The sequence below is a fragment of the Cibotium barometz genome, chromosome 61, assembly GCF_041138505.1.
Source record: "Cibotium barometz isolate CiBa-2024 chromosome 61, ASM4113850v1, whole genome shotgun sequence".
Classification (NCBI taxonomy): Eukaryota; Viridiplantae; Streptophyta; class Polypodiopsida; order Cyatheales; family Cibotiaceae; genus Cibotium; species Cibotium barometz.
The window spans coordinates 12,771,046-12,788,768 of NC_141106.1; the positions used below are offsets into that span (position 1 = coordinate 12,771,046).

Genomic DNA, 17,723 nt, shown 5'->3' on the forward strand with positions numbered 1-17,723 from the left:
GCTACAATACTTTGGCTTTGTCTCTCCATGTGTAGTTTCAATAGTGAGAGAGTTTGGATTACAGTTTAACTTTGGTTTTTAATCACTTTTAGAACAGTTTTACACCCTCTAGTGAGTTGTAAAATACTAGAATCAACTCTTACTCCACCTTTGTTTTCTTCTCTAGAGCTTTCTCTTTGTGGTACGATACTCTGCTTCATTGATTTTAAATCTAGTAATGAAATTGATTCTTCTTTTTCTTCATAATGCCTTGATAATACCTAAGAAACATGCAGGAATATGTGACTTCTCTCTTTTCTTTCATAAACTTGCCAAGAAATACAAGAATCTAGCTAAGCTCTTTTTAATATCTCCAATGTCTCTTTCCAATACTTGACGTGTTCTAGCACTAGATTTGGGTACACTATCCATGCATGGAGTTGTTTTTTATGTGATACATCTTCTACATGCTCAAGCTCTCCCATAGCGTATGGCTTGATGCCTCTAGTATATAGCACAGCGAAAAGATAGATAGCAAAACAAAGTGCAATAGATAAGGCGATAGATAAAGAATAGAGAGACTTTAAAATTTTAAGATAAGTACAATGTGATGGTGTTGTCCACCCTTGTGCTCTCAAGTATAGCTTAGATGGCGATCTAGACAGACTCTGGATGGAGGATGTTCTAAGTGGAGAGAGTGTGGATTCTCATAAGCATTGGATACCTTAGGTTATGATAACTATCTCCATATATAACTGCAGGTGTAGCAAGCATGTATACAATGTTGGAAGCTACATGGCATAGACATGATCATTGTCCTCAACACGGCTAACCGACCACCACCCACTAATGATGATCCCAAGCCCTAGCTAATACTCAAACCCCTGACTATATCTCCTAACCATCAATGGTCAAAATAGCGACCCCATCAGTGTCTTAACCGGTGTTTCTACCGATGACATGTGCACCAATGGCTTCTCCTCATAATGGAAACCTTTAGAAATGTGCACCAAACATCAAATGTAAGATACATACTGAGAGGCGCGCATTGAGTGTATGCTGGCATCCAAAGTAGCTTTCAATGTAGAGCTTATAAAGAAGCTAAAGCTATCAACCTCAAAATTTTAAGAGACCTTAAGAAGAAATTCCAAATTTATCTTTAAGTCCTACTAACACCTTAAAACTTACAACAATAGTCATTAAGCCTCAAAATATCCTTGCCCTCATTTCTTTTAATACTTGATTTTTGGCATTCCCTCCTAGGTGAGTTTTTAAAGAAATACATATTGACTACTGGGGATGTGTGGGCTCCATAGCCTCCTGCAAAATCCCTCCTTCCATAATGTCATACTCGTTTTGGGCATGTCCAACAATGCTTTAAGCCAATCCTTTGCCATGTATGGGAGAGATTAAGAACCGTATGCATGACAAAGAGCATGCACTCGTAGGTCTCTCACCACAATGATCTTTGTGTAACGGTTTCCTTCTAAGTTTTTTCTCTTTACTTGATTACATCTAAGGTCATGGACTCAGCACAGCAGCACACTTAACGTGTAGGTTAAAGGCATAACCCTTGATAGTGCCCAAATACTTGTGTAAAAAGAGATCAATGTGGTGACTCGCCCATCTGCTATAAGCTTATGGTGGCCAGCTTCTATGGCAAAAGGCAGGTTACAGCATGTACCACGGCCTTCCTGCAAGGTTGGAATGGATTTCAAGCCTTAAAATTTAAGCAAAGTTGCCATCTCTTATGATGCACCTCTCCCACCAACCTTGCCAAGAAGCAGAAATAGTTCAATGGATTGGGCAAAAAGGGAGACCTACACAGAGTAAAAGCACCTTAAGAGAAAAATTCCATCTTCAACAAAGGTCATAAGGTTATGCTTTCACTTTTCGTTCACAAACTCTAATCATGTTAAAAGTGGTCTGTATCAAGCCATGACAATAGATCCTTACCCTTCTATTCAATTTGGACCATTATGTTACCAAGCTCATCCACAATGCCACCATCACCACCTCCTTCAAATCAGTAATGCAAAAATTCACCTTTGAAAATAAGGCTTATTTCCTAGCCCAAATGTTTGATAACAGAAGATCAAATTAAAATTTTTGCTCTCAAAACTTGACATAATCAAAGAGCCTTGGCACTAAAAGACAGAAATTATGTGAAAATTCTTTCAAGCAAACTAACCCCCGAGTAGTTGCATGGAGAGAGAGAGAGAGAGAGAGAGAGAGAGCAAAGCCCATGAATAAGGAGGAAGATAAGAGGGGTTATCCCACCTTGTAGAACCCATGGAGAAGAGAAGGAGATGAGAAAGGGGTAATCTTACTCTAGAAAACCACCATAGAACCGTACTATATAAATGATTGATTGCCTATAGGGCCAAAAAATTATTTACGCCAGTGATTTGAGGTGAATATCACATACCAAGCATTCGTTCGAAATTTCAAATTCGGTAGACTGCTTTAATGGAGGGGGGGAAAACAATTAATCTTCTTTTGCAAATATATAATTCATATTTTAATTCTATTTCAATTCATGCTAGAAGTTTCTTCTTCAAAGACAAAACTGACTTCAACAAAATTACTTTTTCTTCTACTACCATACAAACATGTAGAGACTACCAAAGCCATGTTCATGTAAGAAGCATGATATCAGTTCTCATTCCTAAAGGATGGAAAAGTGCAAAGACCTATGAGAGCAGGCATGAGCCTCCCAAAGATGCAGACCATATGCCTGCTCACCTCCTTTTCCTTTTGCCTTTGTGCTTCCCCTTTTTGCTCTTCCTGTGTGATTTCCCCTTTCCTTTCCCAGCATGATACTTTCTTTCACGCACCTCATCTTCAGCTTTTTTTGTGACAAGAGGCTTTACATAAAGAACTCCACCCTTAAAGATGCCCTCGGAGGCCTTGAGGCCCCTATTAGTTGCAGTCGGCTTCTCTACCATCTTTTTCTCCCTCTTTGCTGAGAGAAGTCCTAAAGCCTTGTCCTGCATAAACATTTCCACGAGAAAGATCTAATCAACCAATCACAAGTTCTTTATGGTGCCAAACATTACACTTCAAAATTTTTAACTATGTCTTACATTCACACCATGCAGGGGTTCACTATTCAAAACCCCTAATATATCTCGTGCCTGCAAAAAATAATTTAGTTCTTATACGTATTTGTTTTTCTTTTTCATGTGGGCACACACGTGTGCACACATGCGTGCGCGCACACAGACACACAAAAACATGCATAACATACATATGTACACATGTATATATGTGTGTGCTTCACACACACAAACACACATACATACAATGTTGGGATGCAAACGCATGACCTCTTCTGGGCAGCGGAGTGCAATCCCCATTCAGACAAGGATAATTATAAAACCCCTTACAAATGAATCTTGGCCCAAAAAAAAAACTGGGAAAATAAATAGCTTTTCGGAAAGGGACCACATACCTCTTGTAGCCTTAGCTCTTCCAACGTCTCCCTCTTTCTTTTGATGTTTCTCCCCATGGTAATAGGCATCTTGTGCCCTTTCTCTGGCTATCAAAAACGCAACATTCAGGCTTATCAGAGCAAGTGTATTTAAGTGATTTTTAAAAAATGCAACAATCACTCTCGTACCTTTGCACCCAGTGTGATTATCTTCTGTGTCTCAATTTCTTTTCTTTTTTTCCAGCTCATTTGGGAGGTTCCTGCATCATATTTGCGTCCGCTTGTGTCATTTTCCTTTGCACAGAGAATTTTATGAATATTTATTTGTTTGTATTAAGTTATAGTAAAGCAGATTTCTTCCTTGCAGAGTGTGGGTTTTTCAGTGCAATTACATGATTACAGGAGTGACCTTACATTAGATGTAGGGGTCAAACTCACAGCCCCTTCTGGGCCATGTTTAAAGCAAAGTTACCTAGCTGTTCTACTTCCTTGAAGATCTTATCAAACTCCTGCTTGTGAAGCCTTTCCTCATTATCCATGCTCGAAGAGCGTTGAGGACCCACTTGGCTTAATGTGTCTGAGACTCTCGGAGACTGCAATAAGAAAAGACACCTTGGTTAGCTTATATGCTTAAGCTTCAGACAAGATTTTCACTAGTTAGCATACAAATCCCATGAGAACGCTTAACTGATGAAATTTACCTACAAGACCCACCCAGAATTCAATCAGAATCTGCCCCACAACAATACCCCTCTCCTTTACGAGAAGTCAGAATCTCGGCCTGCTGTAGGGACCACCAAAACCAAGGGGTTTTACCCCTTTATAAGCCTTTTCACAAGCCGAACTCACTAGCTGGGACTTGGGCGCCTGGGCTGGGCTGCATAAAGATTTCACTGCCCAAAAGCCTGCCAAACCTGCATCTTGCCTTTACCTCTTGTCCATGCTGAAATCTGTCCCTTCTTAAAACCATGCCACCCAAACATCAACAGCAACTTTCATGCTGCTTCTGCGTCCCAGAATTTGCTACTGTTCTTGTTCACAACACAACCTCTCAGGGACACCCATGTGCACAAAAACAAACCAAACCTGAGAGGCTGATGGAGCCTTCTGGTTTGAATGTCTGCAAAATGGAAGATGAAGTCTTCGGAGACAACCTTGAACAAACGAAAACCTGGAGAACTCCCCATCTCCCCATGCTGCCCTCCCTCCCCCCCAAAGTCATTAGGACCCCTCAGTTCGCTAGTGCAGTCCTACCTTGAAGGCAAATGCACACTTATGGTAGTGCTACATGTGACCAAGGGCACTTTTTCCCATGTGGGTTTTCCCCTTGGATATCCAATGTGAAAGGACACTCTATCTATTGCTTTGTACTTTCATATTATTATCATGGGAGGATATATGTGGAAGGTTGACTTCATGGGGAATTGTCTTCTCTTCGGCCAGAAACATGCTTGAAGCAATGCACAAGGATCTATTTTGGATAACATGGAACACATCATGCATGGTCCAACTCGAAGGTAAGCTTTCACTTCATAGAAACCTCATAGATTTTCTTGAGAATGGGAAAACGTCCAAAGCTTCGAACAATAACTTTGGGCATCGCTTACCCACATGGTTCAACCTTCGCTTCATAATCCAAAGGTATTTGATAATGAATATTCAACACCTTGGTTCTTGACAATAGCACAATGTAACGGAGATAAGAATGCGAGAGAGAGAGAGAGAGAGAGAGAGAGAGAGAGAGAGAGAGAGGGGGGGGGGGGGGGGGGGAGGGGGGGGGGGGGGGGGAGGGGAAGACAAGTACCATAGTGGTTGAGTACTTTAGGTACGGTGCGGTATGGTATGAGTACGTAAAGTATGCATCAAGATAAGTACTTTAAGTACGTTCATGTTTTTTACTATGTATGTGTAACATGCGGAAGCTCTGGGAGTCTTCTTTCAGCCCTAAACACTCCTGATGAGGTTCAGCTGACAAACACTTGCAGCCGACTGCCTCTTCCATGCCATGCTCCAAATCCAATACCACCAAACAGCACTCCTTGCTCCACTTCTGGTTCTTCAAAGTCTTTATCTGGCTGCCTCTTCTGGATCAACGTCTGAAGATTGTCCATGGCATTGATCATGCACATGACATCCCCCTCTGCTAAACTTGATGACGGGAATCCAACCTGCTCTTGGATGACTGTCATGATCCCAATCCTTTTCCCGAAGTCCCTCTGTCATCCATCCATCCCTGGCAACCCTTTTCTCTGAAAGCCCGGCCTGTTCTCCAAACCACTCTGTCACATACTAAGATCTATGCATCTAGTTCCATCAAGTCCACAATCCATTCCTGCCCTGACTCTGAACACCGTCTTGGTCTTCATTCCTGAGAAATGAGTCTGGCACTCTCACATCACCGTTGGAGGATAAGCCTCCCTTGGGACCGTTGCCCGAGAACCTATCTGGCTCACAGGACTGCCATCCCCTTTGGCACTGTGGAACACCACCAACAAACCTCCTGGGAGTTCTTCCCGCTTCTGTGTTCCTTGCCTTGGGCTTCGTATCCGTGTACTTTCCTGTACCTTGGACCTGTACACAATCATATGGGACTGACTCAGTGTATAGCTTTGCTGAGCCTGATGCTCTGATACCAATGTAACATGTAGTCTTCTTTCAGCGCTAAACACTCCTGATCAAGTTCAGCTGACAAACACTTGCAGCCGACTGCCTCTTCCATGCCATGCTCCAAATCCAATACCACCACACAGCACTCCTTGCTCCACTTCTGGTTAGGAGTGCTCCACTTCTGGTTCTTCAAAGTCTTTATCTGGCTGCCTCTTCTGGATCAACGTCTGAAGATTGTCCATGGCATTGATCATGCACATGACAGTATGTGTGTATGTATGTATATAAAATAAGAAATATCTAGCATCCATACAAAAATAGCATGAAAGACAATGGTAATACTGAAATGAAAACTAACCTATTAACTACTGAGCAATGACCACTGACTAAAATAATTAATAAACAGGCCAAATAAGTGTTGTACATTGAACCTCATATTTGGTACGAAGACCTTATCCGTACAAGGTACGGTATGTATGGAGTGGTACTGAAAGTACTGAAGGTACTCATCGGATGAGTATGGGTACGGAATGCAACTATGACAAGTACACCCAATTGGGTCCCAAAAACCCTCTGAAGGGTCCCCACCAAGAACTGGTGTATCTCATCTCGACACTTTACAAAAGCGAAAATGCCCAATCAAAAGTCTGTGGCTCGAACGTACGCACATATCATTGGATTTGCGTGTCTAAATCGTAAAGGAATTGACCTTTCTTGTCCTCTTCTTATTTTTGCAACTGTAAAGCCAAGTGAGTGACTTTATTGCCAATTTAGAGGACTGGTTGCGTGTTCTAGCCCAATCCCTGCAGTACTCAACCTCAAGCCGCTCAAGATAGTAAGACGATAGAAACCCCTTCCTGTCTTAACCGTAAAGGAACCGACCTTTCTTGTCCTCTTCTAATTTTTGCAGCTGTGAAGCCAAGCGAGTGACTTTATTGGCAAATTGAAGGACTGGTTGCTCATTCTACCGCAATCCCCACAGTACTCATCCTAAAGCCGCTCAACATAGTGAGGCAGTAGAAACTGCTTCTTGAGGTCCATGACAAAGTAGTCCCATTCATAGGCAGGAACACCAAGGTGGGAATTTGCCTAGGCCCAATGTGTCCACCAATAGATAGCTTCCCTTCTATGCAGCACCTTGCTAACACAACTTTTTCCACGTCTGACTTCCTACCAACAACAAAATAAGCCTCAAACTGATGAATCCATGAGTACAAAGTTGTGGGGTCGAATTTACCATTACACTTACTAAAATTCACCCTTTTGTGAAGGTGAGTCCAGGAAGTTGCCAGTACCATCCCTAGGTCGAGAGTTGCAAGGAACCGCTAATGCTCCACGTCATCTTTGTTCTTCATGTGCAACAACACAAGCAACCGCCTACGTCCGAAGCTCTAACTCTCGTACTTGTAAATCATGTAAACCATAGGACTACTATGTTAAGTCCGCAATGGAGGTAGCCAAAGCAGAGATATGTAAGCGACCTCCGTGATAACAGGGGGAGGAGAAGTAGTTGGAATGGGTGACGAGGTATCCTGAAGAGGCATCCACTTCTCCAAGGTCTGTAGCAAAGCCTTGCACTCTAGCATTTGTTCCCCTTGATGCGCTATGATGCGCATAAATTATTGGAACATGGCGTTCGTATCACCACTAGCAACTTGGCTTCTCGATGTAGTCGTTGTAGAAGAAACATCGTCTTCAGGGGTCTGGTGTTCTCTCTCATCGTCAAATTTCGCCATAGTGGGGGTGGTCAAGTTTTTCCCCGACCGCAAATAAACCATCCTCTGTGTGTGTGTGTGGAAGACGTTTCCAGCCACTTCCGGAGGCTATAAACCAACCGTCCTTCGAGCACATTTCCATGCAAGTGTGGTGAAGATACATCTTGCATCTCTTCATCATGCAACAAGGCATCCAAGAGGGATTTCTAGGTAGTGGTAAACAAGGAGAGGGTAAATGCACAAACATGACAAGAACCCCACTTTAGGCATTAGCCTTGGCTGTCCGGGTAACCAAACGAGGTGGATTGACAAGATTCAAGTCCACATGTGCTCCCATGGCCACATCCCCCCTCTTCATGAGAAGGGAGATAGGTAAAGTCTCTTGATTTCGCGTGCATCTTCTTAGCTGAAGCTGAAAATGTAGTATATTCTTGACAAATTTGAGATTGGGAAAAAATTTGTTTACCTTTGAGTGCACTTGCACCTTGGGGTTGTCTTTTAACTGCTTGTTGATGTCCTCTTGCTCCCGGAGTTGTTTTTGTAGCCTCTTGACCTCTTCTTGAGTCAAATCACCAATTGGAGAGCATGGGGTGCTCCAGTGTTGCACTCACATGTGATGGAAAGTGGTCAGCCATCATCAATCAATCCTATTAATATTTATCTAAGGCGGAAGAGGACTTCTTCCAATGTGGTGGGGAAGGAAACTCTAATACCAATGAAACCGTGATGGATTAGGAGCCCTTAATTTTGTAGTTGAACATTTATTAATGAGACTAAGTCCAGTTAGCACAATACCAAAGCCATACACATACAAAAAAGAAAAAGAACACCACCCTAGGGCCAGAACGAGCCGACCCCCCCTTCCCCCAAAAAGTAATTTATGTATTCCAATGGAGTGACTTACAAGGTACAAGTGAGAGGGTGCCAACAAGCACCAAACGTAAAAATGAAAACAAGATCAAACAAATCCACCGAACACATGACATGAGGATAAAGGGCAATGATTGCCGGGACATTATAATTTTTCTTTGCTTGTATGACTTTAGAAGGAAATGGCATAAAAAAGCCACTTTTCACATGTTACATCCTGATTTGCAAAGTTTGCATGCCATTAGAAAATCGTACATTTTGAACCCCATGAAAACGTATAAACGTATGTCAAACTCCAAAACAATGTTTAGACTATCAACAAGCAACTATGTTGTACATAGCGCTTTTGCTCTCAAATCATCAAAATTGGTTCTCTCTGTGAATCATGAAGCACGCATTTAAGGCAAGCTTTCTTATCGCAACTTCAGTCCCTAATCAATCCTCATCCACTATTGGTACCTTGTAAGTAGCTCATAGTTATACAAGGGACCATTTGTGATACCCAACCAGATTGTCCTCAACACGTAGTTTTGAGATTGAAAAAGTGTTTGTATGGGCTGAAGCTCGGTTGCAGGAAACGTGGGATGAAGGCGTGGAAACGTCGTTTCCACGTTTCCCCACCAGCCAGCCGTTTCCTATAGCGGGAAACGGCTGGGAAACGGTTCATTTTAGTATTCTATTTAAAAGACACGTGGGGCAGGCCTGCGAATTTTTAAAAAAAAACGAAACGGGCCCAATATTAATAAAAAACGATTCGCCTCCCTGCATAGACTCTGCGCAGAGTTAATGAACCCACAAGCCCACAGTGCGCCAGAGCATTCCACGCTACACATTCTGCAGATTTATCGTGAACCTTGAAAATGAGAAGCCCGTTTTTTTAAAAAGCCCGTTTTGTGGATTTTTTTTAAAAAGCACCGTTTTAATAAAATTAGAAAAAAAAAAAGTTAGCTGAGCCTGCAACGTTGTTAGCTCTCTGTGAGAAACTTAGGCGCACACAGCTCTCTCTCCTTCCCCCTCTCTCTCTCTCTTTCCCCCCTTCCCACCCCTTTCCATGCAAGCACAGGAGAAGCCCCCTTGCCTTTGCTTAAACTGTGCACCCCAACCTCCTTGCATTTGCTTTAACTGTGCGCCAAGAAGGATCATTTTCGAGCCTTGCAAATGTCCCCTTGATCCTAAATACCACCTTACTCTCGCAGATGCTATTCGCCATAGAGCCTTAAAATGCAAATGCATCAATTCAGTTTCTATCCCTGAGTGGCGTTGTTCGAAACAGCTTCAATTGGAGCAAACTTGCAGGCTTAGAAGGAGAAGAGCCCCTCTTTTTTGCTAACTTCCAATTTCAACCATGTTCTCTTCTTCTTCTTCTGTGGTCCCCCTTATCACGCCCTTCAAGCCTAAAGCACCTCATGCTCCCGAGCCATTGTGGAAGTATGTGACTGAGAATGCAGCATTCGGAAAGGGGGGCAGCAAGAAATGGGAATGTTCTTTTTGCAAAACAAATTTTGCAGGCTCCTATCCACGAGTACGGGCCCATTTACTCGGCATCAAGAACCAAGGCATCCAAGTGTGCTGCAAGGTGTCGACTGAAAATCGAGCAAACATGACTCAAGAAGACCATGAAAGCGCTATTAAGAAGCAAAAGACTGGCAACAATCTAGTCAACAAGAAGCCTACAATGCAACCGTCCGTGGAAGGTATGTTCAAGAATGCATCTCGAGAGGAAGTAGATGAGGCCGTTGCTCGATGCTTTTATGCATGTGGTATGCCGTTTTTTTATGCACGGTCTCCTTATTTTCATGACATGGTGGGTGCAATAGCGTCTTTTGGTAAGGGTTACAAAGCCCCAAACTATGAGAAGCTTCGCACCACACTCTTGGACAAGGAAAAAGACAGGGTTTGCAGTCGTCTCTCGGGGGTAGAGGCTTCATGGCCACACTTTGGGTGCTCCATTGTGTCTGATGGATGGACAGACACCGCAAAGAGGCCCTTGATTAATTTTATTGTCTCCAGTGCTCGAGGTGTGGTATTCAAGAGATCCATCGATACATCCGGGAGCCAAAAAACAGGGGAGTTTATTGCAGAAGCTCTTTTGGACATCATTAGGGAGGTCGGTGTGGACAATGTGGTGCAAGTAATTACGGATAGTGCTGCCAATTGCAAGCTTGCAGGTCACTTGGTGGAGCAAGCATGTCCCCATATTTTTTGGACACCATGTGCAACTCATTGCTTGAATCTTCTACTGAAGGACTTGGTCCTAATCTAGTGGATGGATCGAGCTATCACCCAAGGCAAAGAAGTCCAGCAGTTCATTTCGAATCATGATGCAACAAGGGCCATGTTCAGCAAACACTCCAAGCTCAAGCTCATTAGGCCAGGTGATACTCGATTTGCTTCAAACTTCATGATGTTGCAGAGATTGGTGAAGGTGAAGAGTCCCTTGAAGCAGCTAGTCACAAGCGAGGAGTGGGATGCATGGAAGAGAAACAACGAGTATGCTTTGCACATAGAGATGCAACTCTTGTCTACTCCTTTTTGGGAGGACATAGAGAAGTATGTCAAGGTCTTGTGGCCGGTCATGGCAATGCTTCGTATGGTGGATAGAGATGAACCGGTCATGGGTACGGTTTATGAGGGCATTGATCAGATGCTAGAGAAAATCAAGGAGATATTGAAAGAATACATAGATGGCAACGACGAGTACGAGGAGATTCGGGTACTTGCACAAGAGCGTTGGGAAATGCTTCATTCTCCTCTTCATGCAACAGCTTATGTCCTCAACCCAATGTGGTTTATGAAGCGACCATACAAGGACAAGGATGTGATGAAAGGGTGGAGAAAGACGTTGGATAGGGTGGGCAAAGATGAAGATGAGAAGACAGAGTACAAAGCACAATTGTCACAGTACATTGGACTACAGGGGGATTTTGCAGAGTCTTCAGCTTTAGCGGACATGCAAAAGCTTTCTCCTATTGCATGGTGGGAGAACTATGGTACACGTACTCCTATGTTACAGAGATTGGCTATTCGTGTCTTATCTCAAGTATCTAGCGCTTCAGCATGTGAGAGAAATTGGTCCACCTATGGCTTCATACATTCCATGAAGCGGAACCGGCTGGGTCATACGAAGGCAAATGACTTGGTCTTTGTGCACAGTAATCTTAGGCTCATATCACGGAAAGAGCCCTCGTATTCTTCAGGTCCATGCCAGGCATGGGATGTATTAGAGGAGGATTCTATATATGAGTGTTTTGAGGATCAGTTTGAAGATGAAGGTGTACTTCCCATGTAAACAAGTTCTATCTTGTAGAATGATTGATTAATGAAATTCAGCCATGATGGTCTTCCATTGTTCTGCTTTGTTTTTCATCTTTTAATGGTGCTTACCGATCAATAATTGAATTTGTACATGTACTTTAATTTTTTTGTAAAAAGATATATTTGTACTTCTGTTTTTTTAACCTTAAACTTGAGCCTACCCCCGACGTTTCCTAGTAATTGAGCTTGGCGTTTCCTAACGTTTCCCGGGTCTTGCCGTTTCCTACCAGGAAACGTTTCCTGCAACCCTGGGCTGAAGCAACCTGGTACGCAAGTAATGGCATACCGTAAAACACACTACTTGGCAAAGTCAAGTCAATCGTTAGTGGCCGACTATTAAAAAGCCATGCAACAAGACAAGCAAACTCCAATTTAAAACCTGTAATAAGGTCACAGCAAGACAATAAACTAAGTTGCTAACCTAAGTCCATGCAAGGCTCTATATGATGGGGAGGATGAACGAGTGGCTCACTCAACCCAACACGGGCTCTTCGACCTGATGAACCATGAGGAGATCCTATGCACATTAGGTGCACACTCCCACACAGAGTAGGCCCAGTACACCTCCCTATCCATGACGACGAGGAGTTGGGTATACCCTACATGATGCCATACCCCACTCGCTAATGATAAAGATAGAAATGGGAAATGGTCGAGCCAACATGTGAGGAGCCAGGCAGGTTTGTCACGTGCACCCTGCACTTGCACTGGGGTACACAGTGACACACTAGCATCATCATTAGTGCAATATTTGTATAGAAGTAATACCTTTTTAGAAATACTTGTCGTACGGCCATGACCCCATTGTGAGCCCTCAGTCCACGCGCAATCAGGCACGAACTACAAAGGTCGGTCTCAAAGCCATAGAGGTCAATCTTGAGTCAAATCCTCTTAACCCACTTAGAGAATTCATCAAATAAGTTCGTGTGGCAGTCAACCTTAGCAGTAGGTGTGCATCAAAAGCATTAACAAAAGCATTGCATGCCTATGGGCCAGCCCATGGCTACAACAACCTGTCCAAGGACTGTTCATAGCCTTGGATAGCATCTAGGGCCAACCGACAGCAGTAGGGAGCACCATGCTCCAATCGGCCAACAGAGGGCATCACAGGTAACAAGTCGGGGTTAATAGAGTAATCAACCCAGCGTAGAAAAGGACAACCAAAGCCTGCACAACATTAAATGCCTATTTCGGCATTATTTGTCAACAAACTACCCGACGGCCATAGGATTGGCCGACCAGCAGCCTTTGTCCATATAAAAGCAAACGCTCATATTCAACATAATTCATTCATCTGGGTTAATAGAGTAATCAACCAAGCGTAGAAAAGGACAGCAAAAGCCTGCACAGCATTAAATGCCTATTTTGGCATTATTTGTCCACAACAAACTACCCAATGGCCATAGGACTGGCCGACCAGCAGCCTTTGTCCATATAAAAGCAAACGCTCATATTCAACATAATTCATTCATCAGAAGACAAGTTATCAGCCGGCTTTTAGTCATCAATTCAGCAAAGCAGTCTCCTACCTCTCCGGGCAAAATGCCTGAAGTTCTCTTCAGCAATCATCCAGCATATCTGCAGTCCTGCAGCTATCCTGAACTTGCATAAGTGGCCCAGAAGACTCTTTTGCAATGCCCTTGGATTGGTGGATTCTCAGCCAACATACGGTCTTCCTCGTCCCTGCGCGTTGGCTAGTCATATCGCTTGTCTTCAAGCATTGAACAGCAATTCTCCAAAGAAGTAATATAAGCAAATACTCTTGCTTGCAGGGGGGCCTTAAGTGGGACTCTTTTGCAATGCCCTTGGATTGGTGGATTCTCAGCCAACATACGGTCTTCCTCGTCCCTGCGCGTTGGCTAGTCATATCGCTTGTCTTCAAGCATTGTACAGCAATTCTCCAGAGAAGTAATATAAGCAAATACTCTTGCTTGTTGCAAGGGGGCCTTAAGTGGGTGATTGGGACCCAATTCGCTCTCTCTCTCTCTCTCTCTCTCTCTCTCAATGATTGGATGCTAAAGATCTCACCATAGTAAAGGTTTAAAGAAGGCTTGTGAATTACCACGATCAACCTCAGCACATGTAACATGGTTAGACTTGGAAACTTGACAGTTGGGGTGCAAATGGTGCGAGGGGACTGTAAGATATAACTGAGAGAGTAGGTGTAGCGCTGCTGGTGAGCCATACCGACAAAAATGGTGAAAACAAGGGAAACACCAACGCCTCCATCCTATTGTGGACGTCTACCCCGAGGTGGTTCTCACTCGGGGGCAAAACACTTGGCTGGCCGGACCCTGACCCTAACCCTAATATCAAACCTCTGAACCTAAACCACAATAGATAAGAACTGAAACACGCTAACCCTAACCCTACACAATCATAAACCCAGCGTAGCACTAAAATTAAACGCAATCCGTACGTCAAGACCAATAAAGAAAGTGGATAATGTACCATGAAAAGGCGCCATTCCTTGGCGTTAGCTTTACGACTGTAGCTGTTGGAACGCAGAGAGCTGTCTGTCATCACTTTGTCCATGCCGGAAACGCTCCCAATTCTCCTTCTCTTTGTACCCTTTTGTTACGCTTTGTTTCTGTCTGTCATCACTTTGTCCATGCCGGAAACGCTTCTAATTCTCCTTCTCTTTGTACCCTTTTGTTACGCTTTGTTTGTTGCCGCCGCCTCCGCCTAGTGGCAAGCGCTACAACCACTCCCTCTTGTGGCCAGGCGTCTGACGCCCAACGCACTGCAACTCGTGGCCAACGCCTTGTGCTACGCACTGCTGCCACTCCCTCTCCCTGTCTTGCAGCGCCCAACGGGGCCAGCCCTTCTTGCTGCCTTGCTATGCTTTGCTAGCCCTAATGACTAATACTAATCCTAACTACTAACAGTAACACTAAACCTTATTAACACTAACTAATATCAATAATAATAAGAATACTAACTAACTAACAATAATCCTTATTACTAACATTAATAATAATACTACTTAAGTAACAATAATCCTTATTACTAACACTAACTAATATTAATAATAATAATACTAATTAAGCAACAAAAAAATTTCGAATTTCAACATTTTTCTTGGAATAAGGAAAGCCAAAAGTTTCTTGGGAAAATGAAAAGAAAAAAAATCGGAATATGAAAGGTCAAAAGTTTTCGGAATACGGAAGGTCAAAAGTTTTTCCGGAATTTGGAAAGCCAAAAGGTTTCGGAAAACGGAAAGCCAAAAGGTTTTCCGGAAGATGAAAAGCCAAAAAGTTCCAAGAAGAATTTTTCAAAAAATTTCCAGAGAATTTTTATCCCAAATTTCACATTTTCTGGCTTTTTTTCAAGCTTTTTTTTGAAAAATTTCCAAAAGCTTTTTTTAATAATAAGAAACTTATTTTTTTAATTAAATAAGCTTTAAGGGATTTGATTTTTTAAGGGGGACGATTTTTTCGCCGACTGGCTGTAGCGCAGCCCCTCCCCCTCCGGTCTGTGCGCGCAAGGAATGAGAGAGGGAGAGACTAAGAAAATCCCTCTCTCTTCTCCCTTCTTTCCTCTCCAACTTCTCCCTTCCATTTCGCTTTCTCCTCCCCTCTTTGTTAACAGAGGGATTATCTTTAATCATTTGATTTAAGTTTTTTAATTAAATATTATTTAATCATAATTAACATTAATTATGATTAATGTTTTAAAAAATAAATTTTTAAGAGAATTTATCATAGAAAAAAGAAAAAAAACTCAGATTTGAGAGGCAGAGAGGACCCCACGCACACGGGAGAGCATTTCATGCATCAACATGCTGTCCCCTACTGCATTTCAGCGGAAAATTGACAAAAAATTGATAGCATACCCGCGAAAAAACCCGCAAAAATGTATAAAAAATATATTTTTAATCATAAAAATACTCAAAAAATTCCTTAAAATTTGGAAAAATTTTCTAAAAATGTTAAAAATTTAGGAAATCCATTCTACCAAAATAATCCACCATAAAATATGTGGTATTTTTGTAAAAAAAATCTATTAATGCTCGTTTTAAACCATAAAAATAGAAAAAAATAGCATTAAACTCACGAAATTCCCCCGCAACATCGATTTGTCCATTGAATTGTAGTAACACGCATTCCAATCGCCATATCGACGATCCACATGAAATTCATCAACACAAATCAATAAAATAATATTTTTATTAGTAAATATTAAAATTTACTTAAAAAATCAACAACAATTAAATAGAGATTGCTCTGATATACCACTGTTAAAACCCTAAGATCTCTCTAGATAATTATTATGCATAAACATGCATAAATCAGGCATAAACTCAACCACCCAACCACCCCCGAGCCCAAGGGATGCACACATGATTTATAAATGAAATCCATCATACCTCTACCTTGATGTCTCATACCATCAAGAGGTATAACTCCAATCCAATAGCATGTAGCTATAGTGTGAAATGGTAGATGAGTAGATATGGACCTCTACACAAGAGACCATACCGTAAGCCTCCAAGCCCCCAAGCCTCCCTTGAGTGAGCCCCATGTCCCTATTATATAAGAGGACCCTCAAGTGACTCTTGACTTTCCATTTCCCATGTGTGACCCTTGGATGCCTGACCCTAGCCTTAATCCTTAAGGTTAGTCCTAACCCATGCTCCACTAGAGCTTGTTCCCATGTTCTCATTCTCACAAGCCTAATGTGGGTTAGCCTCCTAGTATATGCACACATAATATGCATATAACATAGCACACATAATGTACATATAACACGTCCCTATGCAGAAAAGTTGGTTTAGAATTAATATGCTTGAACATTTGGGATTATGTCAATAGAAATTAAATATAGAGTAAATTATACTAACATAAGAGCCTGACAACTCTTGGAATGCAATGCAATTTAAATTTTTAATCTATATCACTCATTCTCATTGGGAATAAAAAGAAAAAATGTATAATATGCACAAAGTCAATAATCAAGGAATCGTCACTCGTCCTCCTCTTGAAATATAGAAAAGGACAACTTATCTTCCCACCCATTTTCAAGGACTCATTAATCTTATTAAAATCTAGATGAATATTTAAAAACCACACATCTGTTTATCCTAAAAATTTCACAAGAACAACATGGATTGATTTCTACATAAAGCACCTATTGTCTTAAACGTTGTCATTCCTCCTTCCTTTTATGCATTTCAGCTCTTATTCATGTCATCTTCTTCCTCTTCTCCATCATCAGACCTCAACTCTGATGATGATCGAAGGAAGATTTTAAAAAGAGAGAAGCGACGCCTTGCTAAATCTCTCTCACCAAGTGATCTCCTAGACTCCACTCCACTAGGCTTCTCAAAGTCTGCACAAGAGGAGAATGAGTCTAAAGATGAAGAGGAGGAGGAAGAACAATAGCTGCCCATTGGCTGATGACCTCACCTCCGGTGATGATCCAAACCACCCCTGCACTCCCAATGACTCCACATCACATGAAGACAATGATGGTGTTGAGGCAGATGCTGAGGAAGATGAAGATATGGATAACTTTGATGATGATAATAGTGATTAGGATTGTGTAACTTCTTTTCTGTTATGTTATCCAAGCTTAACAAAGGGGCTTATGTTTCTCAGTTTTTGAGCATTCTTACATGATTTGGAAATAAGGTTCCATTTCCACAGATTTGCAAATTAAGTTGTGTAAATATCTCTACTAAGATTTGGAAGTTTTCAAGCTTTAGTTATCATTGTATACGGCTAATAATTTTTAAGGTTTAGTTATAAATCCCAGGGCAAGCCTCCCAATTCTTGTGTGAATCGTGGTTATCACATTGCATA

General features: G+C 42.1%; 2 protein-coding genes across 2 annotated transcripts; one reads left to right on the top strand and one right to left on the bottom strand.

Moving 5' to 3' along the window:
• Positions 1-2,473: 2,473 nt before the first annotated feature.
• On the bottom strand, positions 2,474-14,794 carry LOC147604563 (axoneme-associated protein MST101(2) protein). The gene is made up of 5 exons (XM_086794951.1): positions 14,371-14,794; positions 3,885-4,005; positions 3,602-3,672; positions 3,434-3,520; positions 2,474-2,969 (listed from the first exon to the last, which is right to left on the bottom strand). The coding sequence occupies exons 1-5, from the start codon at positions 14,452-14,454 to the stop codon at positions 2,721-2,723; spliced, it is 612 nt and encodes a 203-aa protein (XP_086651077.1). The 5' UTR covers positions 14,455-14,794; the 3' UTR covers positions 2,474-2,720.
• LOC147604564 (uncharacterized) lies at positions 10,848-11,893 on the top strand. Its single transcript, XM_086794725.1, has one exon. It carries the CDS (start codon positions 10,871-10,873, stop codon positions 11,891-11,893), a length of 1,023 nt encoding a protein of 340 aa, XP_086650851.1. The 5' UTR covers positions 10,848-10,870.
• Positions 14,795-17,723: the final 2,929 nt, after the last annotated feature.